This window comes from Oncorhynchus keta, chromosome 15, assembly GCF_023373465.1.
Source record: "Oncorhynchus keta strain PuntledgeMale-10-30-2019 chromosome 15, Oket_V2, whole genome shotgun sequence".
NCBI classification, from domain to species: domain Eukaryota; kingdom Metazoa; phylum Chordata; class Actinopteri; order Salmoniformes; family Salmonidae; genus Oncorhynchus; species Oncorhynchus keta.
In genome coordinates this window covers 11,931,828-11,950,752 of record NC_068435.1, presented here as the reverse complement: position 1 = coordinate 11,950,752, position 18,925 = coordinate 11,931,828, and the positions used below count along the sequence as shown (strand labels likewise).

The 18,925-nt window shown below is 46.8% G+C and overlaps 1 protein-coding gene across 2 annotated transcripts in view; it reads right to left on the bottom strand.

Annotated features, from left to right (window-relative positions):
• Positions 1-18,925, bottom strand: part of LOC118376836 (low-density lipoprotein receptor-related protein 8-like) — a 212,158-nt gene that overhangs the window by 11,500 nt on the left and 181,733 nt on the right. For both annotated transcript variants that reach the window (XM_052463390.1, XM_052463391.1), the window contains exons 14-15: positions 6,514-6,655; positions 2,036-2,188 (exon numbers count right to left, since the gene is read on the bottom strand). In XM_052463390.1, the coding sequence (XP_052319350.1) occupies positions 2,036-2,188; positions 6,514-6,655 (295 nt within the window). The remainder of the gene's footprint in view (positions 1-2,035; positions 2,189-6,513; positions 6,656-18,925) is intronic.

Sequence of the window (18,925 nt, the reverse complement as noted above, 5' to 3'; positions counted from 1 at the left end):
AACAATATTAGACTAGACCAATATTAGACCTGAACAATATCCTGTTAAGGCTACCCCTGATTACTGCCCCTTCTGGAGGAATTGGGTACCCATATAAAACATGATACATTTTTGTCAAAAGTTGCTAATATATACAAATAAAAAAATATTTTCGAATAGAAAACACTCTAAAGCTTCTAAAACCGTTTAAATTTTGTCTCTATGTAAAGCAGAACTCTCAAAATCTGCATTCTCCCAAACTATCTCTTCTCATCTGAAAAGTTGGCCCACATTTGACGTCATCGCAAACACCCTTCCCAAACAGTTACAGCGCCAGGAACAGTCTCCACGTGTTCAGCGTGATCTCAGCTTTCAATGGGGCTTCTCATTGTGAGAATCGCCCGCTCGTGAGAGTTTGAGCACGCGGTAAGCTCCCAGTCACTCAAAAAAACCTGTCACTTTTCTGTGCGCAGTGGTCAAGTGTTTCTGTGTTTCTGTTTGTTCTCAAAATTGCTGTACACCTTTATAACATGTTAAAGCTTGATTATGAAGTTAGTTTGACAAGTTAACTCGACATATAATATATAATTTCAACGTTTTGGTGCGCATCCACTTCAATTTTTGCCTACATTTTGACCGAAATGCGTGTATTTTGAGAACCGAAAGACGCAGACTTGAAAACTAAACGCTGTTTTGGTAAGTATAATCCCTTCCAGTTCTGTTGATGGAAGAACAGCAAAGGTAAGGAAATATTTATGTGTTAATTTTGGGTTTCTGTCGACTCCAATGTAGAGGAGCCAGAATGGTACGTTTGGAGCGCCGACTCCTAGTATATTGTAAACAGAGATTTATGGATATATATAGCATATTATTGAAAAACAAAATGAATGTACTGTGTAACATGTTATATTACTGTCATCTGATGAAGATTTCAAAAGGTTAGTGAAATGATTTTTCTTTTAATCCTGCGTTTGTTGATTGCATATTTTTTCCTACTTGGCTATGCTAATGAGCTATGTCTGCGGTGGTGGTTTGACATAAATATGTGCTATGTTTTCGCCGTAAAACATTTTAGAAATCTGACTTGCTGGCTAGATAAACAACTTGTTTATCTTTCATTTGAGCTATTTTACTTGTTAATGTGTGGAGGTTAAATATTTTTAGGAATATTTTTGCGCATTGTGCGTTATGGTAATGAGCTTGAGCTGTAGTCACGCTACCTGCACAGGAATGGGAGTCTTAACAGGATATTAGACCTGAACAATATTAGACTAGACCAATATTAGACCTGAACAATATTAGACCTGAACAATTTTAGATCTGAACAATATTAGACCTGAACAATATTAGACTAGACCAATATTAGACCTGAACAATATTAGACTAGACCAATATTAGACACAATTAGAACACGATTAGACTAGAACACAATTAGACTAGAACACAATTAGACGAGAACACAATTAGACTAGAACACAATTAGACTAGAACACAATTAGACTAGAACACAATTAGACTAGAACACAATTAGACTAGAACACAATTAGACTAGAACACAATTAGACTAGAACACAATTAGACTAGAACACAATTAGACTAGAACACAATTAGACTAGAACACGATTAGACTAGAACACAATTAGACTAGAACACAATTAGACTAGAACACAATTAGACTAGAACACAATTAGACTAGAACACGGTTGGACTTTAAGGTGATCATATAGTTTTACTATAGTTTTATCAAAACCTAAAATAAAGTCAAATCCCACACAGTAGTAGAGGCTGGGGTCACATTAAATCAGAGGATGGGCTTTATGGTAACGGATAGAATGGAATGAAGGGAACGATACCAGTTGAGCCCCTTCTCCCACCAGCCTCCACTAACACCCACCCACACCCATTCTCCCACCAGCCTCCACTAACACCCACCCACACCCATTCTCCCACCAGCCTCCACTAACACCCACCCACACCCATTCTCCCACCAGCCTCCACTAACACCCACCCACACCCATTCTCCCACCAGCCTCCACTATAACACCCACCCTCTCACCTGGCATGCAGGCACGCATTTCGGGGCCCAGGTCCTGTCCTGTGGGGCAGGCGCAGGTGTATTTGGGGGAGTGCTCTGTGATCTGGGGGGCTTTGAGACACAGGTACTCACAGCCACCGTTGTCCTCACTGCCCAGGTTACAGCTGTCTGGGCCTTAGTGAGGGAGATAGAGACACAGTCAGAGACGGAGACATAATCAGAGACAGAGGCACAGTCAGAGACACAGACACAGTCAGAGACACAATCAGAGACAGAGACAAGAGACACAGCCAGAGACAAGAGTCAGAGACAGAGACACAGTCAGAGTCAGAGACACAGTCAGAGTCAGAGACATAATCAGAGACAATAGACACAGTCAGAGACACAGTCAGAGACAGAGACACAGTCAGAGACGGAGACAGAGACACAGTCAGAGACGGAGACACAGTCAGAGACACAGTCAGAGACAGAGACACAGTCAGAGACACAGTCAGAGACAGAGACACAGTCAGAGACACAGTCAGAGACGGAGACAGAGACACAGTCAGAGACCAGAGACCAGAGACACAGTCAGAGACACAATCAGAGACACAGTCAGAGACACAGTCAGAGACAGAGACACAGTCAGAGACAGAGACACAGTCAGAGACACAGTCAGAGACAGAGACACAGTCAGAGACACAGTCAGAGACAGAGACACAGTCAGAGACACAGTCAGAGACACAGTCAGAGACAGAGACACAGTCAGAGACCAGAGACCAGAGACACAGTCAGAGACCAGGGACACAGTCAGAGACTGTTCCTAGGCCATCATTGAAAATAATAATTTGTTCTTAACTGACTTGCCTGGTTAAATAAAGGTAAAATAAATAAAAAATATATATTTTTAAAAAGAGACACAATCAGAGACACAGTCAGAGACCAGAGACACAGTCAGAGACCAGAGACACAGTCAGAGACCAGAGACACAGTCAGAGACAGAGACACAATCAGAGACCAGAGACACAATCAGAGACCAGAGACACAGTCAGAGACCAGAGACACAGTCAGAGACCAGAGACACAGTCAGAGACAGAGACACAGTCAGAGACCAGAGACACAATCAGAGACCAGAGACACAGTCAGAGACCAGAGACACAATCAGAGACCAGAGACACAATCAGAGACACAGTCAGAGACAGAGACATAATCAGAGACAAGAGACACAGTCAGAGACACAGTCAGAGACAGAGACACAGTCAGAGACCAGAGACACAGTCAGAGACCAGAGACACAGTCAGAGACCAGAGACCAGAGACCAGAGACACAGTCAGAGACCAGGGACACAGTCAGAGACTGTTCCTAGGCCGTCATTGAAAGTAAGAATTTGTTCTTAACTGACTTGCCTGGTTAAATAAAGGTAAAATAAAATATATATATATTTTTAAAAAAGAGACACAATCAGAGACACAGTCAGAGACCAGAGACACAGTCAGAGACACAGTCAGAGACAGAGACACAGTCAGAGACCAGAGACACAGTCAGAGACAGAGACACAATCAGAGACACAGTCAGAGACCAGAGACCAGAGACACAGTCAGAGACCAGAGACACAGTCAGAGACAGAGACACAGTCAGAGACCAGAGACACAGTCAGAGACAGAGACACAATCAGAGACACAGGCAGAGACCAGAGACCAGAGACACAGTCAGAGACAGAGACACAGTCAGAGACCAGAGACACAGTCAGAGACAGAGACACAATCAGAGACACAGTCAGAGACACAGTCAGAGACAGAGACACAGTCAGAGACCAGAGACACAGTCAGAGACAGATACAGTCAGAGACAGAGACACAGTCAGAGACAGATACAGTCAGAGACAGAGACACAGTCAGAGACAGATACAGAGACCAGAGACACAGTCAGAGAGAGAGACACAGTCAGAGACAGAGACACAGTCAGAGACACAGTCAGAGACACAGTCAGAGACAGATACAGTCAGAGACAGAGACACAGTCAGAGACAGATACAGAGACCAGAGACACAGTCAGAGAGAGAGAGACACAGTCAGAGACAGAGACACAGTCAGAGACACAGTCAGAGACACAGTCAGAGACAGAGAAAGTCAGAGACACAGTCCGAGACAGAGACACAGTCCGAGACAGAGACACAGTCAGAGACAGAGACAGTCAGAGACACAGTCAGAGACCAGAGACACAGTCAGAGACCAGAGACACAATCAGAGACCAGAGACACAGTCAGAGACCAGAGACCAGAGACACAGTCAGAGACACAATCAGAGACACAGGCAGAGACCAGAGACCAGAGACACAGTCAGAGACACAATCAGAGACACAGTCAGAGACACAGTCAGAGACAGAGACACAGTCAGAGACCAGAGACACAGTCAGAGAGAGAGACACAGTCAGAGACAGATACAGTCAGAGACAGAGACACAGTCAGAGACAGATACAGTCAGAGACAGAGACACAGTCAGAGACAGATACAGAGACACAGTCAGAGAGAGAGAGACACAGTCAGAGACAGAGACACAGTCAGAGACACAGTCAGAGACAGATACAGTCAGAGACAGAGACACAGTCAGAGACAGATACAGAGACACAGAGACAGAGAGAGAGACACAGTCAGAGACAGAGACACAGTCAGAGACACAGTCAGAGACACAGTCAGAGACAGAGAAAGTCAGAGACACAGTCCGAGACAGAGACACAGTCCGAGACAGAGACACAGTCAGAGACAGAGACAGTCAGAGACACAGTCAGAGACCAGAGACACAGTCAGAGACCAGAGACACAATCAGAGACCAGAGACACAGTCAGAGACCAGAGACCAGAGACACAGTCAGAGACACAATCAGAGACACAGTCAGAGACAGAGACACAGTCAGAGACAGAGACACAGTCAGAGACAGATATAGTCAGAGACCAGAGACACAGTCAGAGAGAGAGACACAGTCAGAGAAAGAGACACAGTCAGAGACAGAGACACAGTCAGAGACACAGTCAGAGACAGAGAAAGTCAGAGACACAGTCAGAGACAGAGACACAGTCAGAGACAGACACAGTCAGAGACAGACACAGTCAGAGACAGACACAGTCAGAGACCAGAGACACAGTCAGAGAGAGAGACACAGTCAGAGACAGAGACACAGTCAGAGACAGAGACAGTCAGAGACACAGTCAGAGACAGAGACACAGTCCGAGACAGAGACACAGTCAGAGACAGAGACAGTCAGAGACACAGTCGGAGACAGACACAGTCAGAGACAGAGACACAGTCAGAGACAGAGACACAGTCAGAGACACAGTCAGAGACAGAGAAAGTCAGAGACACAGGCCGAGACAGAGACACAGTCAGAGACAGAGACAGTCAGAGACACAGTCGGAGACATACACAGTCAGAGACACAGTCGGAGACAGACACAGTCAGAGACACAGTCAGAGACACAGTCAGAGACAGAGACACAGTCAGAGACAGAGACAGTCAGAGACACAGTCGGAGACAGACACAGTCGGAGACAGAGACACAGTCAGAGACAGAGACAGTCAGAGACACAGTCAGAGACACAGTCAGAGACAGAGACACAGTCAGAGACAGAGACAGTCAGAGACACAGTCAGAGACAGAGACACAGTCAGAGACAGAGACAGTCAGAGACACAGTCAGAGACAGAGACACAGTCAGAGACAGAGACACAGTCAGAGACAGAGAAAGTCAGAGACACAGTCCGAGACAGAGACACAGTCAGAGACAGAGACAGTCAGAGACACAGTCAGAGACAGAGACACAGTCAGAGACAGAGACAGTCAGAGACACAGTCAGAGACAGAGACACAGTCAGAGACAGAGAAAGTCAGAGACACAGTCCGAGACAGAGACACAGTCAGAGACAGAGACAGTCAGAGACACAGTCGGAGACAGACACAGTCAGAGACAGAGACACAGTCAGAGACACAGTCAGAGACAGAGACACAGTCAGAGACACAGTCAGAGACACAGTCAGAGACAGAGACAGTCAGAGACACAGTCGGAGACAGAGACAGTCAGAGACACAGTCGGAGACAGACACAGTCAGAGACAGAGACATAGTCAGAGACACAGTCAGAGACACAGTCAGAGACAGAGACACAGTCAGAGACACAGTCAGAGACACAGTCAGAGACAGAGACAGTCAGAGACACAGTCAGAGACAGAGACACAGTCAGAGACACAGTCAGAGACACAGTCAGAGACAGAGACACAGTCAGAGACACAGTCAGAGACATAGTCAGAGACACAGTCAGAGACAGAGACACAGTCCGAGACAGAGACAGACAGAGACACAGACAGAGACACAGTCAGAGACAGAGACAGTCAGAGACAGAGACAGTCAGAGACACAGTCAGAGACAGAGACAGTCAGAGACAGAGACACAGTCAGAGACACAGTCGGAGACAGACAGAGACACAGTCAGAGACACAGTCGGAGACAGACACTGTCAGAGACACAGTCAGAGACACCTGGTTGCTGGCGGAGCGGGTGGAAGACCACTATGTCGTGAGGGTCTTTGAGGTGCTCGGCCACTGTGCTGATGTCCTGGCCCGTTAGCCTGTTAGCGCTGTACACTGCCTCTCTCTCCCGGTCTGTCCAGTAGATACGGTCCTGACAGGAGGAAAGAGATGATGGATGGAAGGAGAGAGAGAGAGAAGCAACGAATACACAATCACTTTATACATCAATAACATTGTGTGTAATTATCCGTAAAATAATGTAGCAGACAGACGGCACTTTGATTTATAAAAGGCTGAGCTAGCTAGTGGCACTTTGATTTATAAAAGGCTGAGCTAGCTAGTGGGACTTTGGGGAAATGTTGTTGTAAAAGTGGTTGTAAAAATACATTAGACAGACAGACAGACAGACAGACAGACAGACAGACAGACAGACAGACTGACTTCTCAAGCAGCATCATGTCAATAAGCTATACTTTTACAGTTCAGAAATATCTAGGTACTGTATCTCTCATTGCTACTATAAGGGTGAGCATTGCATTCCACTGAGATAAACCAACTCTGACCTCGACTTCACCTTGTTGTTGTTGATTTTCTGTTTCCGGGAGCGTTCCCCTAACATTATCAACCTTCAAAAGACCTTCTGCGGAGGGGAGCTGACATCATTCCGTTCTGCAGAGGGGAACTGATATCATTCCTGCTATTGATGTGGAGACCCATAACTTAATGCCCATAAGAGTGCGGGGGCGAGATGTCACATCCTGCAGTACCGAAGTGTGTATGGGGGGCAAGTATCTATGTGTGCGTGTCAGGGTGACCAGAATGGCGCCGGACAACGAGACTGGGAAGATTTAAATTTACCGGCCATTTGAGAAATTTACCGGACCCATGTGCATTGGGTACATAAACCCATTAGGGCGTCCAACCACGGTGCTCAGAATGACAGAAATGACTTTTAGATTGTGGTGATGCGTCTGAACAGAACATGCAACTCATGTAATGAAGCAGCCAATAAACCGTCATTTTCAAACATTGACAAAATGCAATTCACGGGAAAACACCATTCTAAACAGAGCACCTGGGAAAACACCATTCTAAACAGAGCACCTGGGAAAACACCATTCTAAACAGAGCACCTGGGAAAACACCATTCTAAACAGAGCACCTGGGAAAACACCATTCTAAACAGATCACCTACATTCAGAATTGTATCATCTGCATACATGTTAACTTGTGGGAGATCATTTATATATATGGTGAACAGAAGGGGGCCTAATATTGACCCTTGTGGGACCCCAATGTTATAGTAAAGAGTCCGACTGAGTGTCCCCCCAAACAAACCCTTTGGCTTCTGTTTGTCAGATAGGAATACATCCAACTAATAACTTCTGTCTTCCTATCCTCCTTGGATAGAAGGACCTCATGATTCACAGTATCAAAGGCCTTTTTAAGATCCAAAAAGACTGTGCCGACTTCACCACCTATGTCCAGTTTAGATTTAATGCACTCCAGAAAATAGCAATTGGCTGTTTCGGTAGAATGGTTAGTTCTGAATCCAAATTGCATGTAGTGTATGGAGTGATACGTGTGATGTATGGCCCTGAATGAGGTGATCAGTCAGATGATCAGCCACCCATCTTTCAGCTACTTTTCATAGCACTGGAAGAATGCTCATATTTCGGTAATTTCCACCAGTGTTTGGTCACCAGATTTTAAAACAGGTATCATTGCAGCAGACTACCAAGCATCGGGGAAGAACCCATATTTGATGGACAGATTAACTATATGGACAATAGGGGCAATCAGAGAATATTTGTGTCTCTTCAGGAAAACAGTTTCTAGGCCAAAATACATTGTTTGTTCTAGAGCTCCTGAAGAAGCTAATAACACTGTCCACTGCTGATGCTGAAATTTCAGGAATTCTGAATATTGGTTTAGTATTATCTATTGTAGTGAGAACTGTGGTCTTGGTTGAACATCTTTGAGCCAGTTCCCTGACATAGTCAACAAAAACATTGTTAAAGGTGGTGGATATGAAATTGGAGTCTTGAATTAGAATCCCATTAACCTTTAATTCAGGATGGTTTTTGGTTTTTCAGCTCCTCTCCCTCTAAGTTTGTTGAGATTCTCCCAAATCACTTTGCCATTTCCTTATCCTTCATTGATCTAAGAAAGAACTCTGCTTTTGTTTTTGTTTCAAATATATATTCCTTTATTTCTCAGTGCTGTAAATATACATCTGTCATCATTCTTACCAGACTTCAGTGCTTTTTTTACCAAGGAAAAATCCCGTTCCCTCATCTGCCTCCAGAGGTCCTCGTTAAGACATGGAAGAGAGGCTTTCCGTCTTGGTTTACATTTCCTAGTGAAAGAGGTATTCAATTTGTCAATAGCTGACAGAAATGTTCTGTATCCAGACTCTGGGTCTACATTGCTTATCAGATCAGACCAGTCAATGTGACTTATAGGTGCATCGTAGTTACTCTGCTCACTTTTCTGGATTTTGTTATCGTACTGTTGCACATTAATATGGTTCTTAAATCTCTTTTTTAGTGATTTTTCTATCCACCAATGTAACATTGTGGTCAGCTATGCCAGTTAGTAAGTTAATGGACTTAATTATTTGATCAGGTCTGTTTGTAAACACCAATTTGAGTCTGGGATGACTGTGTTACTCTGGTTGGACCTTGCAATATTTGAGTCAGGTTGAAACAATCTCTTTGAGTTTTTCTCTGCAAGTTTTGTTTTCCTAGTTTATACTGAAATTGCCCATGAAGATAATCTCCTTTTTATGATCACATTCTTTAAGCATTTAGATGGTCATAAAACAAGATCTCAGATGTTGGTGGTCGATATAATCCAATAATAGTGAGAGACATATGAGGGGAGAGGAAGACATTCAGCCTCATACATTCAATGTCATTGGCATGTTTCCATATGGTAGGATTGCATTTAAAGTAATCTTTCATGTACATAAGTAATCCACCCCCTCTGCCCTCTCCCCTGTCCCTCCTGAATATGGAATATCCAGGGACATTAAAGGCAGAAATAGGAGAAGATTTCTTCGCCCATGTCTCAGAGAAACAGAAAGAAATCTAGATTAGAGGTTGTTCAATAAATGGTCCACCTGTTCACTCTTAGAAATAATGCTATGCATATTAAGATGCCCTCCCAATATTCCTCTCGGCTTGGAACGAGGGTTCCAGAGAACTTTAACCTGATTAACGGGTTGAAAAAGTTTCAAGGTACAATGTTTTCTAATACCCGTGTTAAGGGAACCGAGTTTCTGTCTCGAAGGCGGGTTTTGTTAGGGACATGTATAAAGAGATGGCATTAAAATGAAATTATCGGCAGATTGCTCATCCTCTTGAAAAGCCATGTTCGCGACAGAAGTTATGCTCACATACACAGAATGTCCTATGAACCAGATCATTTTGGTACCTCAAATATAGATTATTTCAATCCTTCATCAATGATTTCGGTCTGGATGGCTAATTAGGGGGACTTTTCTCCACTTCTCCCAGAATGACATCCTCCATATCATTTTGTTCTGCAGGTGACCTACTGTAACTCCAGACTCTGATGGGGAGCTTGGTAGCCTGGGCTGCTTGGGTGTATGTTGATTCCGGATTGTTTGAATGAAGGCCAGCATTGATGTTTGGCTGCCTTCTTTAGTATTCCCCAGAGAGTTGCACCGCCTTCGGGATCTCTTATTTACCTCAACGTTTTCTATCGGGTTATAAATGTCACTAGTCACTTTCCCAGCTTCATTTTTTTTGGCATTTTTCCTCTTATTCTTCTTCTTCTTTTTCTTGGAACGAGAGGCCACTGTTGCAGACTCCGGCTCACCAGGTACCAACTCCGATGTTTCATTCACTCCGTCTTTGTCCTTGGGAGCCGAGGAATCATCCTCTTCAACCTCCGTCTAACGTTCAGTCATTTCAGCTGAGATACGTGATACGTCTGCCCTGCCCATAGGGACAGGATTGTTATCCTGCACACAGTGTGAAAACATTTCTTCTATGTACCTTACGTTGTCCAGTGTAGTATGACTGTACTCTACCATCTCCTGACCCCCTCTAGTGTGGGATTGTGTCAGCCAGTCCTGTCTATGCGCAGCACCTTGTCTAGTGTGGGATTGTGTCAGCCAGTCCTGTCTATGCGCAGCACCTTGTCTAGTGTGGGATTGTGTCAGCCAGTCCTGTCTATGCGCAGCACCTTGTCTAGTGTGGGATTGTGTCAGCCAGTCCTGTCTACACGCAGCACCTTGTCTAGTGTGGGATTGTGTCAGCCAGTCCTGTCTACACGCAGCACCTTGTCTAGTGTGGGATTGTGTCAGCCAGTCCTGTCTACGCGCAGCACCTTGTCTAGTGTGGGATTGTGTCAGCCAGTCCTGTCTACACGCAGCACCTTGTCTAGTGTGGGATTGTGTCAGCCAGTCCTGTCTACACGCAGCACCTTGTCTAGTGTGGGATTGTGTCAGCCAGTCCTGTCTACACGCAGCACCTTGTCTAGTGTGGGATTGTGTCAGCCAGTCCTGTCTACGCGCAGCACCTTGTCTAGTGTGGGATTGTGTCAGCCAGTCCTGTCTACACGCAGCACCTTGTCTAGTGTGGGATTGTGTCAGCCAGTCCTGTCTACACGCAGCACCTTGTCTAGTGTGGGATTGTGTCAGCCAGTCCTGTCTACGCGCAGCACCTTGTCTAGTGTGGGATTGTGTCAGCCAGTCCTGTCTACACGCAGCACCTTGTCTAGTGTGGGATTGTGTCAGCCAGTCCTGTCTACGCGCAGCACCTTGTCTAGTGTGGGATTGTGTCAGCCAGTCCTGTCTACACGCAGCACCTTGTCTAGTGTGGGATTGTGTCAGCCAGTCCTGTCTACGCGCAGCACCTTGTCTAGTGTGGGATTGTGTCAGCCAGTCCTGTCTACGCGCAGCACCTTGTCTAGTGTGGGATTGTGTCAGCCAGTCCTGTCTACACGCAGCACCTTGTCTAGTGTGGGATTGTGTCAGCCAGTCCTGTCTACGCGCAGCACCTTGTCTAGTGTGGGATTGTGTCAGCCAGTCCTGTCTACGCGCAGCACCTTGTCCATCATAAAATACTTTGATCCAGTGAGGGGCCCATCTTTAACAGACCGTGTTATAGGAATGATGGATGCAGCTTCAACATATACAAAGGATTTCCATTGGAGCAGTTTGTAAGTTGACCCTTGTATCTTCTCATGGCCTCATCACTCTCCCCACCAGCTTACATCCAGCGTCAGCCAGACACTCAGTCACAACACTATCATCTTATCATGGCCTCATCACTCTCCCCACCAGCTTACATCCAGCGTCAGCCAGACACTCAGTCACAACACTATCATCTTATCATGGCCTCATCACTCTCCCCACCAGCTTACATCCAGCGTCAGCCAGACACTCAGTCACAACACTATCATCTTATCATGGCCTCATCACTCTCCCCACCACCTTACATCCAGCGTCAGCCAGACACTCAGTCACAACACTATCATCTTATCATGGCCTCATCACTCTCCCCACCAGCTTACATCCAGCGTCAGCCAGACACTCAGTCACAACACTATCATCTTATCATGGCCTCATCACTCTCCCCACCACCTTACATCCAGCGTCAGCCAGACACTCAGTCACAACACTATCATCTTATCATGGCCTCATCACTCTCCCCACCAGCTTACATCCAGCGTCAGCCAGACACTCAGTCACAACACTATCATCTTATCATGGCCTCATCACTCTCCCCACCAGCTTACATCCAGCCAGCCAGACACTCAGTCACAACACTATCATCTTATCATGGCCTCATCACTCTCCCCACCAGCTTACATCCAGCGTCAGCCAGAAACTCAGTCACAACACTATCATCTTATCATGGCCTCATCACTCTCCCCACCACCTTACATCCAGCGTCAGCCAGACACTCAGTCACAACACTATCATCTTATCATGGCCTCATCACTCTCCCCACCAGCTTACATCCAGCGTCAGCCAGACACTCAGTCACAACACTATCATCTTATCATGGCCTCATCACTCTCCCCACCACCTTACATCCAGCGTCAGCCAGACACTCAGTCACAACACTATCATCTTATCATGGCCTCATCACTCTCCCCACCAGCTTACATCCAGCGTCAGCCAGACACTCAGTCACAACACTATCATCTTATCATGGCCTCATCACTCTCCCCACCAGCTTACATCCAGCGTCAGCCAGACACTCAGTCACAACACTATCATCTTATCATGGCCTCATCACTCTCCCCACCAGCTTACATCCAGCGTCAGCCAGAAACTCAGTCACAACACTATCATCTTATCATGGCCTCATCACTCTCCCCACCACCTTACATCCAGCGTCAGCCAGAAACTCAGTCACAACACTATAATCAGCTGATTCAGGTAGTTCTTTAATTGTATGTAGTTGTGCTCAGCGCCACTTCAAACCGCACAGATTATTATTCTCTATGAACACAACATGTTTTCCTCTGCCTGTTACTCCTCTGATCAGAAGCTTTGTCCTTTGCTTCCTTACTCAGAATATATATATATATACGCCAGAGTACACGTACTCTCTGTACTGGCCTCAAGTGATTTGTATGAATTTCTTGCATGAGACTGTGGTAGAGCTCCTCCTCCTTAATGGGGTTGGCTATGGCCTCCTTTGTCAGGATCTCTCCATGATAAAAATAGGTAAAACAGTCTCCTTTGGGGCATTTCCACCCACAACCTTGCTCCGGGTCTCATTTTCCATTTTCCTTGACATCAGTTTTTGTCTCGCTGGAAATAGCCACAACTACAGCAGGCATTTTAATTGTAGTGTTAATGATCAAAGTAATTTGTGTAACATTGAAATATATCAACAACATTATTCAGCATTATACAGTGAGGATACTTCTTACTTAAAATAATTGATCAATGGTTGATCCTCAAATAGATATTTTCTGGATTCAGTGTTCTCCAGCAATGGAAGCTTCCCAGCCGGACCGAATACCCAAACAAAAGGAGATGTCGAAACACAACAAAACTAAATATGGATATATCATTCCTGACCTTACAGGCCAGGCCGTCTGTCGATAAAACCAAAAACGAATCAAACAAGCAAACATGCCATCTGGTTTCTATGGAGAGATAATAAACAGAGAGTAGCAGCAGTGTCAAAACAAATGGGGGGGGTGGGTCAATACTAATAGTCCGGGTGATCATTTGATTAATTGTTCTTATGGCTTGCGGGTAAAAGCTGTTAAGGATCCTTTTGGACCTAGACTTGACGCTCCGGTACCGCTTGCTGTGCGATAGCAGAGAGAACAGTCTTTGACTTGGGTGACTGGAGTCTATGACCATTTTTGGGGCCTTCCTCTGATACTGCCTAGTATAGAGGTCATGAAAGACAGGAAGCTTGACCTGAGTGATGTACTGGGCAGTACACACTACACTCTGTAGCGCCTTGAATGGGCTTATAAAAGCACACGTTTTACTCCAGCAACAACCAGCTGAGGAGCTGCAGGCAAAATCCTGTCTCTGTATGTGAAATACTGTCTCTGTATGCGAAATTCCATCTTTGAATGCGAAATGTAATGTAAACCTGGTGCGTGTGTGTAATGTAAACCTGGTGCGTGTGTGTAATGTAAACCTGGTACGTGTGTGTAATGTCAACCTGGTGCGTGTGTGTAATGTAAACCTGGTGTGTGTGTGTAATGTAAACCTGGTACGTGTGTGTAATGTAAACCTGGTACGTGTGTGTAATGTAAACCTGGTACGTGTGTGTAATGTAAACCTGGTGCGTGTGTGTAATGTAAACCTGGTGCGTGTGTGTAATGTAAACCCCTGTAATGTAAATGTGTGTGTAATGTAAACCTGGTGTAAACCTGGTGTGTGTAATGTAAACCTGGTGCGTGTGTGTAATGTAAACCTGGTGCGTGTGTGTAATGTAAACCTGGTACGTGTGTGTAATGTAAACCTGGTGCGTGTGTGTAATGTAAACCTGGTGCGTGTGTGTAATGTAAACCTGGTACGTGTGTGTAATGTAAACCTGGTACGTGTGTGTAATGTAAACCTGGTGCGTGTGTGTAATGTAAACCTGGTACGTGTGTGTAATGTAAACCTGGTGCGTGTGTGTAATGTAAACCTGGTGCGTGTGTGTAATGTAAACCTGGTACGTGTGTGTAATGTAAACCCTGGTGCGTGTGTGTAATGTAAACCTGGTACGTGTGTGTAATGTAAACCTGGTACGTGTGTGTAATGTAAACCCTGGTGCGTGTGTGTAATGTAAACCCTGTAATGTAAACGTGTGTGTAAAATGTAAAACCTGGTGCGTGTGTGTAATGTAAATGTAAACCTGGTGCGTGTGTGTAATGTAAACCTGGTGCGTGTGTGTAATGTAAACCTGGTACGTGTGTGTAATGTAAACCCTGGTGTAAACCTGGTGGTGTGTGTAATGTAAACCTGGTACGTGTGTGTAATGTAAACCTGGTAAACCTACGTGTGTGTAATGTAAACCCTGGTGCGTGTGTGTAATGTAAACCTGGTGCGTGTGTGTAATGTAAACCTGGTACGTGTGTGTGTAAACCTGGTGCGTGTGTGTAATGTAAACCCTGGTGCGTGTGTGTAATGTAAACCTGGTGCTAAATAAAACCAAATGTTTTGTAATTTCACAAAATGGACAATAAATGATGTAATGTAAACCTGGTGCGTCCTGTAATGTAAACCTGTCGTAACATTTGTATAAACCAGCTTGTGTAATAAGTAAACCATGCGTGTTTTTCCTTTTAGCGTACTGTAATGCAAACCTGGGAATGTTTAACATATCAACTGGTTTTAATGTAGTAGAGCTCTACTGTAGATGCTATTGTGATGTAAACTGCAGATGCAAAAAGGATGTACATTTTTTGAAACTGAAATTGTAATGTAAAGCGTGTGTTTACCAAATTTAAACCAGCAGTTTTAGGATGTAAACCTGATATTTGTAATGTAAACCCTGGTGGTGTAATGTAAACCCTGGTGCGTGTGTGTAATGTAAACCTGGTACGTGTGTGTAATGTAAACCTGGTGCGTGTGTGTAATGTAAACCTGGTGCGTGTGGTAATGTAAACCTGGTGCGTGTGGTAATGTAAACCTGGAGTAATGTAAACCAGTGCGGGTGTAATGTAAACCCTGGTGGTGTGTGTAATGTAAACCTGGTATGTGGATGTAAACCTGGACGTGTGTGTAATGTAAACCCTGGTGCGTGGAGTAATGTAAACCCTGGTGCGTGAGTAATGTAAACCCTGGCGTGTGTGTAATGTAAACCCTGGGCGTGTGTGTAATGTAAACCTGGGACGTGTGTGTAATGTAAACCTGGTGCGTGTGTGTAATGTAAACCTGGTGCGTGTGTGTAATGTAAACCTGGTACGTGTGTGTAATGTAAACCCAGTGCGGGAGTAATGTAAACCTGGTGCGTGGTGTAATGTAAACCTGGGCGTGTGAGTAATGTAAACCTGGGCGAGGAGATGTAAACCAGACGTGGGTAATGTAAAGTACGTGTGTGTAAGTAAACCCTGGTAGTAATGTAAAGGGAGAGGTAAGTAAACCTGGTACGTGTGTGTAATGTAAACCTGGGGTGTTAGTGTACGTGTGCTGCAATACACTAAATAAAACTGTAATAAAAGTGGATTGGCTAACAAATGTTTTCTTCTCACAAAATGGACAATAAATGATGTATTAAACCACCATCCTGCAGCAGCTGTCTAACATTTGTATCAGCTTTCAATAAGAACATATTTTTCCTTTTAGCTACTACAATGCAGAAGGAATTTTAACATATCAACTTTTAATAGTAGAGCTCTACTGTAGATGCTATTGTGACAACGGCAGATGCAAAAAGGATGTACATTTTTTGAAACTGAAATTGTAAAAAGCTTTTACCGGAGAGTACAGAGGCGGGGAGAGATACAGAGGGGAGAGTACAGGAGGGGAGAGGAGGAGAGGAGAGTAGGGAGAGGAGAATACAGAGGGGAGAGTAGGGAGCGGAGAGTAGGGATGAGAGTAGCGAGCGGAGAGTAGGGAGAGGAGAGTACAGAGGGGAGAGTAGGAGAGGAGAGTACAGAGGGGAGAGTAGAGGGGAGGAGAGGGTAGGGAGAGGAGAGTAGGGAGAGGAGAGTACAGAGGGGAGAGTAGGGAGAGGAGAGTAGGGAGAGGAGAGTACAGAGGGGCTAGTAGGGAGCGGAGAGTAGCGAGCGGAGAGTAGGGAGAGGAGAGTAGGGAGAGGAGAGTAGCGAGAGGAGAGAGCAGAGGGGGAGAGTACAGAGGGAGAGTACAGAGGGGAGAGTAGGGAGAGGAGAGTAGGGAGAGGAGAGTACAGAGGGGAGAGTAGGGAGCGGAGAGTAGCGAGTGGAGAGTAGGGAGAGAGGAGAGTACAGAGGGGAGAGTAGGGAGAGGAGAGTAGGGAGAGGAGAGTACAGAGGGGAGAGTAGGGAGCGGAGAGTAGGGAGCAGAGGGGAGAGTAGGGAGCGGAGAGTAGGGAGAGAGAGAGAGGGGCTAGTAGGGAGCGGAGAGTAGGGAGCGGAGAGTAGGGAGCGGAGAGTAGGGAGAGGAGAGTAGGGGAGGAGAGGAGAGTAGGGAGAGGAGAGTAGGGAGAGGAGAGTAGTAGGGAGAGGAGAGTACGGAGCGGAGAGTACGGAGCGGAGAGTAGGGAGAGGAGAGTAGGGAGGAGAGTAGGGAGCGGAGGAGAGGAGAGTAGGGAGCGGAGAGTAGGGAGCGGAGAGTAGGGAGCGGAGAGTAGGGAGAGGAGAGTAGGGAGCGGAGAGTAGGGAGCGGAGAGTAGGGAGCGGAGAGTAGGGAGCGGAGAGTAGGGAGCGGAGAGTAGGGAGCGGAGAGTAGGGAGCGGAGAGTAGGGAGCGGAGAGTAGGAGAGGAGAGTAGGGAGCGGAGAGTAGGGAGCGGAGAGTAGGGAGCGGAGAGTAGGGAGCGGAGAGTAGCGAGCGGAGAGTAGGGAGAGAGGGAGAGTAGGGGAGGAGGGAGAGGAGAGTACAGAGAATAGGGAGAGTAGGGAGAGGAGAGGAGGGAGAGGAGAGTACAGAGGGGCGGAGTAGGGAGCGGAGAGTAGCGAGAGGAGGGAGTAGGAGAGTAGGGAGCGGAGAGTAGGGAGAGGAGAGTAGGGAGCGGAGAGTAGCGAGCGGAGAGTACAGAGGGGAGAGTACAGAGGGGAGAGTACAGAGGGGAGAGGAGGGAGAGGAGAGTAGGGAGAGGAGAGTAGAGAGGGGAGAGTAGGGAGCGGAGAGTAGGGAGCGGAGAGTAGGGAGAGGAGAGTACAGAGGGAGAGTAGGGAGAGGAGAGTAGGGAGAGGAGAGTACAGAGGGGAGAGTAGGGAGGGGAGAGGAGAGTACAGAGGGGAGAGTAGGGAGAGGAGAGTAGGGAGAGGAGAGTAGCGAGCGGAGAGTAGGGAGAGGAGAGTAGGGAGAGGAGAGTAGCGAGCGGAGAGTAGCGAGCGGAGAGTACAGAGGGGAGAGTACAGAGGGGAGAGTAGGGAGAGGAGAGTAGGGAGAGGAGAGTACAGAGGGGAGAGTAGGGAGCGGAGAGTAGCGAGCGGAGAGTAGGGAGAGAAGAGTACAGAGGGGAGAGTAGGAGAGGAGAGTAGGGAGAGGAGAGTACAGAGGAGAGTAGGGAGCGGAGAGTAGGAGAGTAGGAGAGAGGAGAGCGGAGAGTAGGAGAGCGGAGAGTAGGGAGTACGGAGCGGAGAGTAGGGAGCGGAGAGTAGGGAGAGGAGAGTAGGGAGAGGAGAGTAGGGAGGGAGAGGAGAGTAGGGAGAGGGAGAGTAGGGAGCGGAGAGTAGGGAGGAGAGGAGCGGAGAGTAGGGGAGAGTACGGAGCGGAGAGTAGGGAGAGGAGAGTAGGGAGCGGGGAGTAGGGAGGAGAGTACGGAGCGGAGAGTAGGGAGCGGGGAGTAGGGAGCGGAGAGTAGAGTACAGAGCGGAGAGTAGGGAGCGGAGAGTACGGAGAGTAGGGAGCGGAGAGTAGGGAGCGGAGAGTAGGGAGCGGAGAGTAGGGAGCGGAGAGTAGGGAGAGGAGAGTAGGGAGCGGAGAGTAGGGAGAGGAGAGTAGGGAGAGGAGAGTAGGGAGCGGAGAGTAGGGAGCGGAGAGTAGGGAGCGGAGAGTAGGGAGCGGAGAGTAGGGAGAGGAGAGTAGGGAGAGGAGAGTAGGGAGCGGAGAGTAGGGAGAGGAGAGTAGGGAGCGGAGAGTAGGGAGAGGAGAGTAGGGAGCGGAGAGTAGGGAGAGGAGAGTAGGGAGCGGAGAGTAGGGAGCGGAGAGTAGGGAGAGGAGAGTACGGAGCGGAGAGTAGGGAGAGGAGAGTAGGGAGCGGAGAGTACGGAGCGGAGAGTAGGGAGAGGAGAGTACGGAGAGGAGAGGAGAGTACGGAGAGGAGAGTA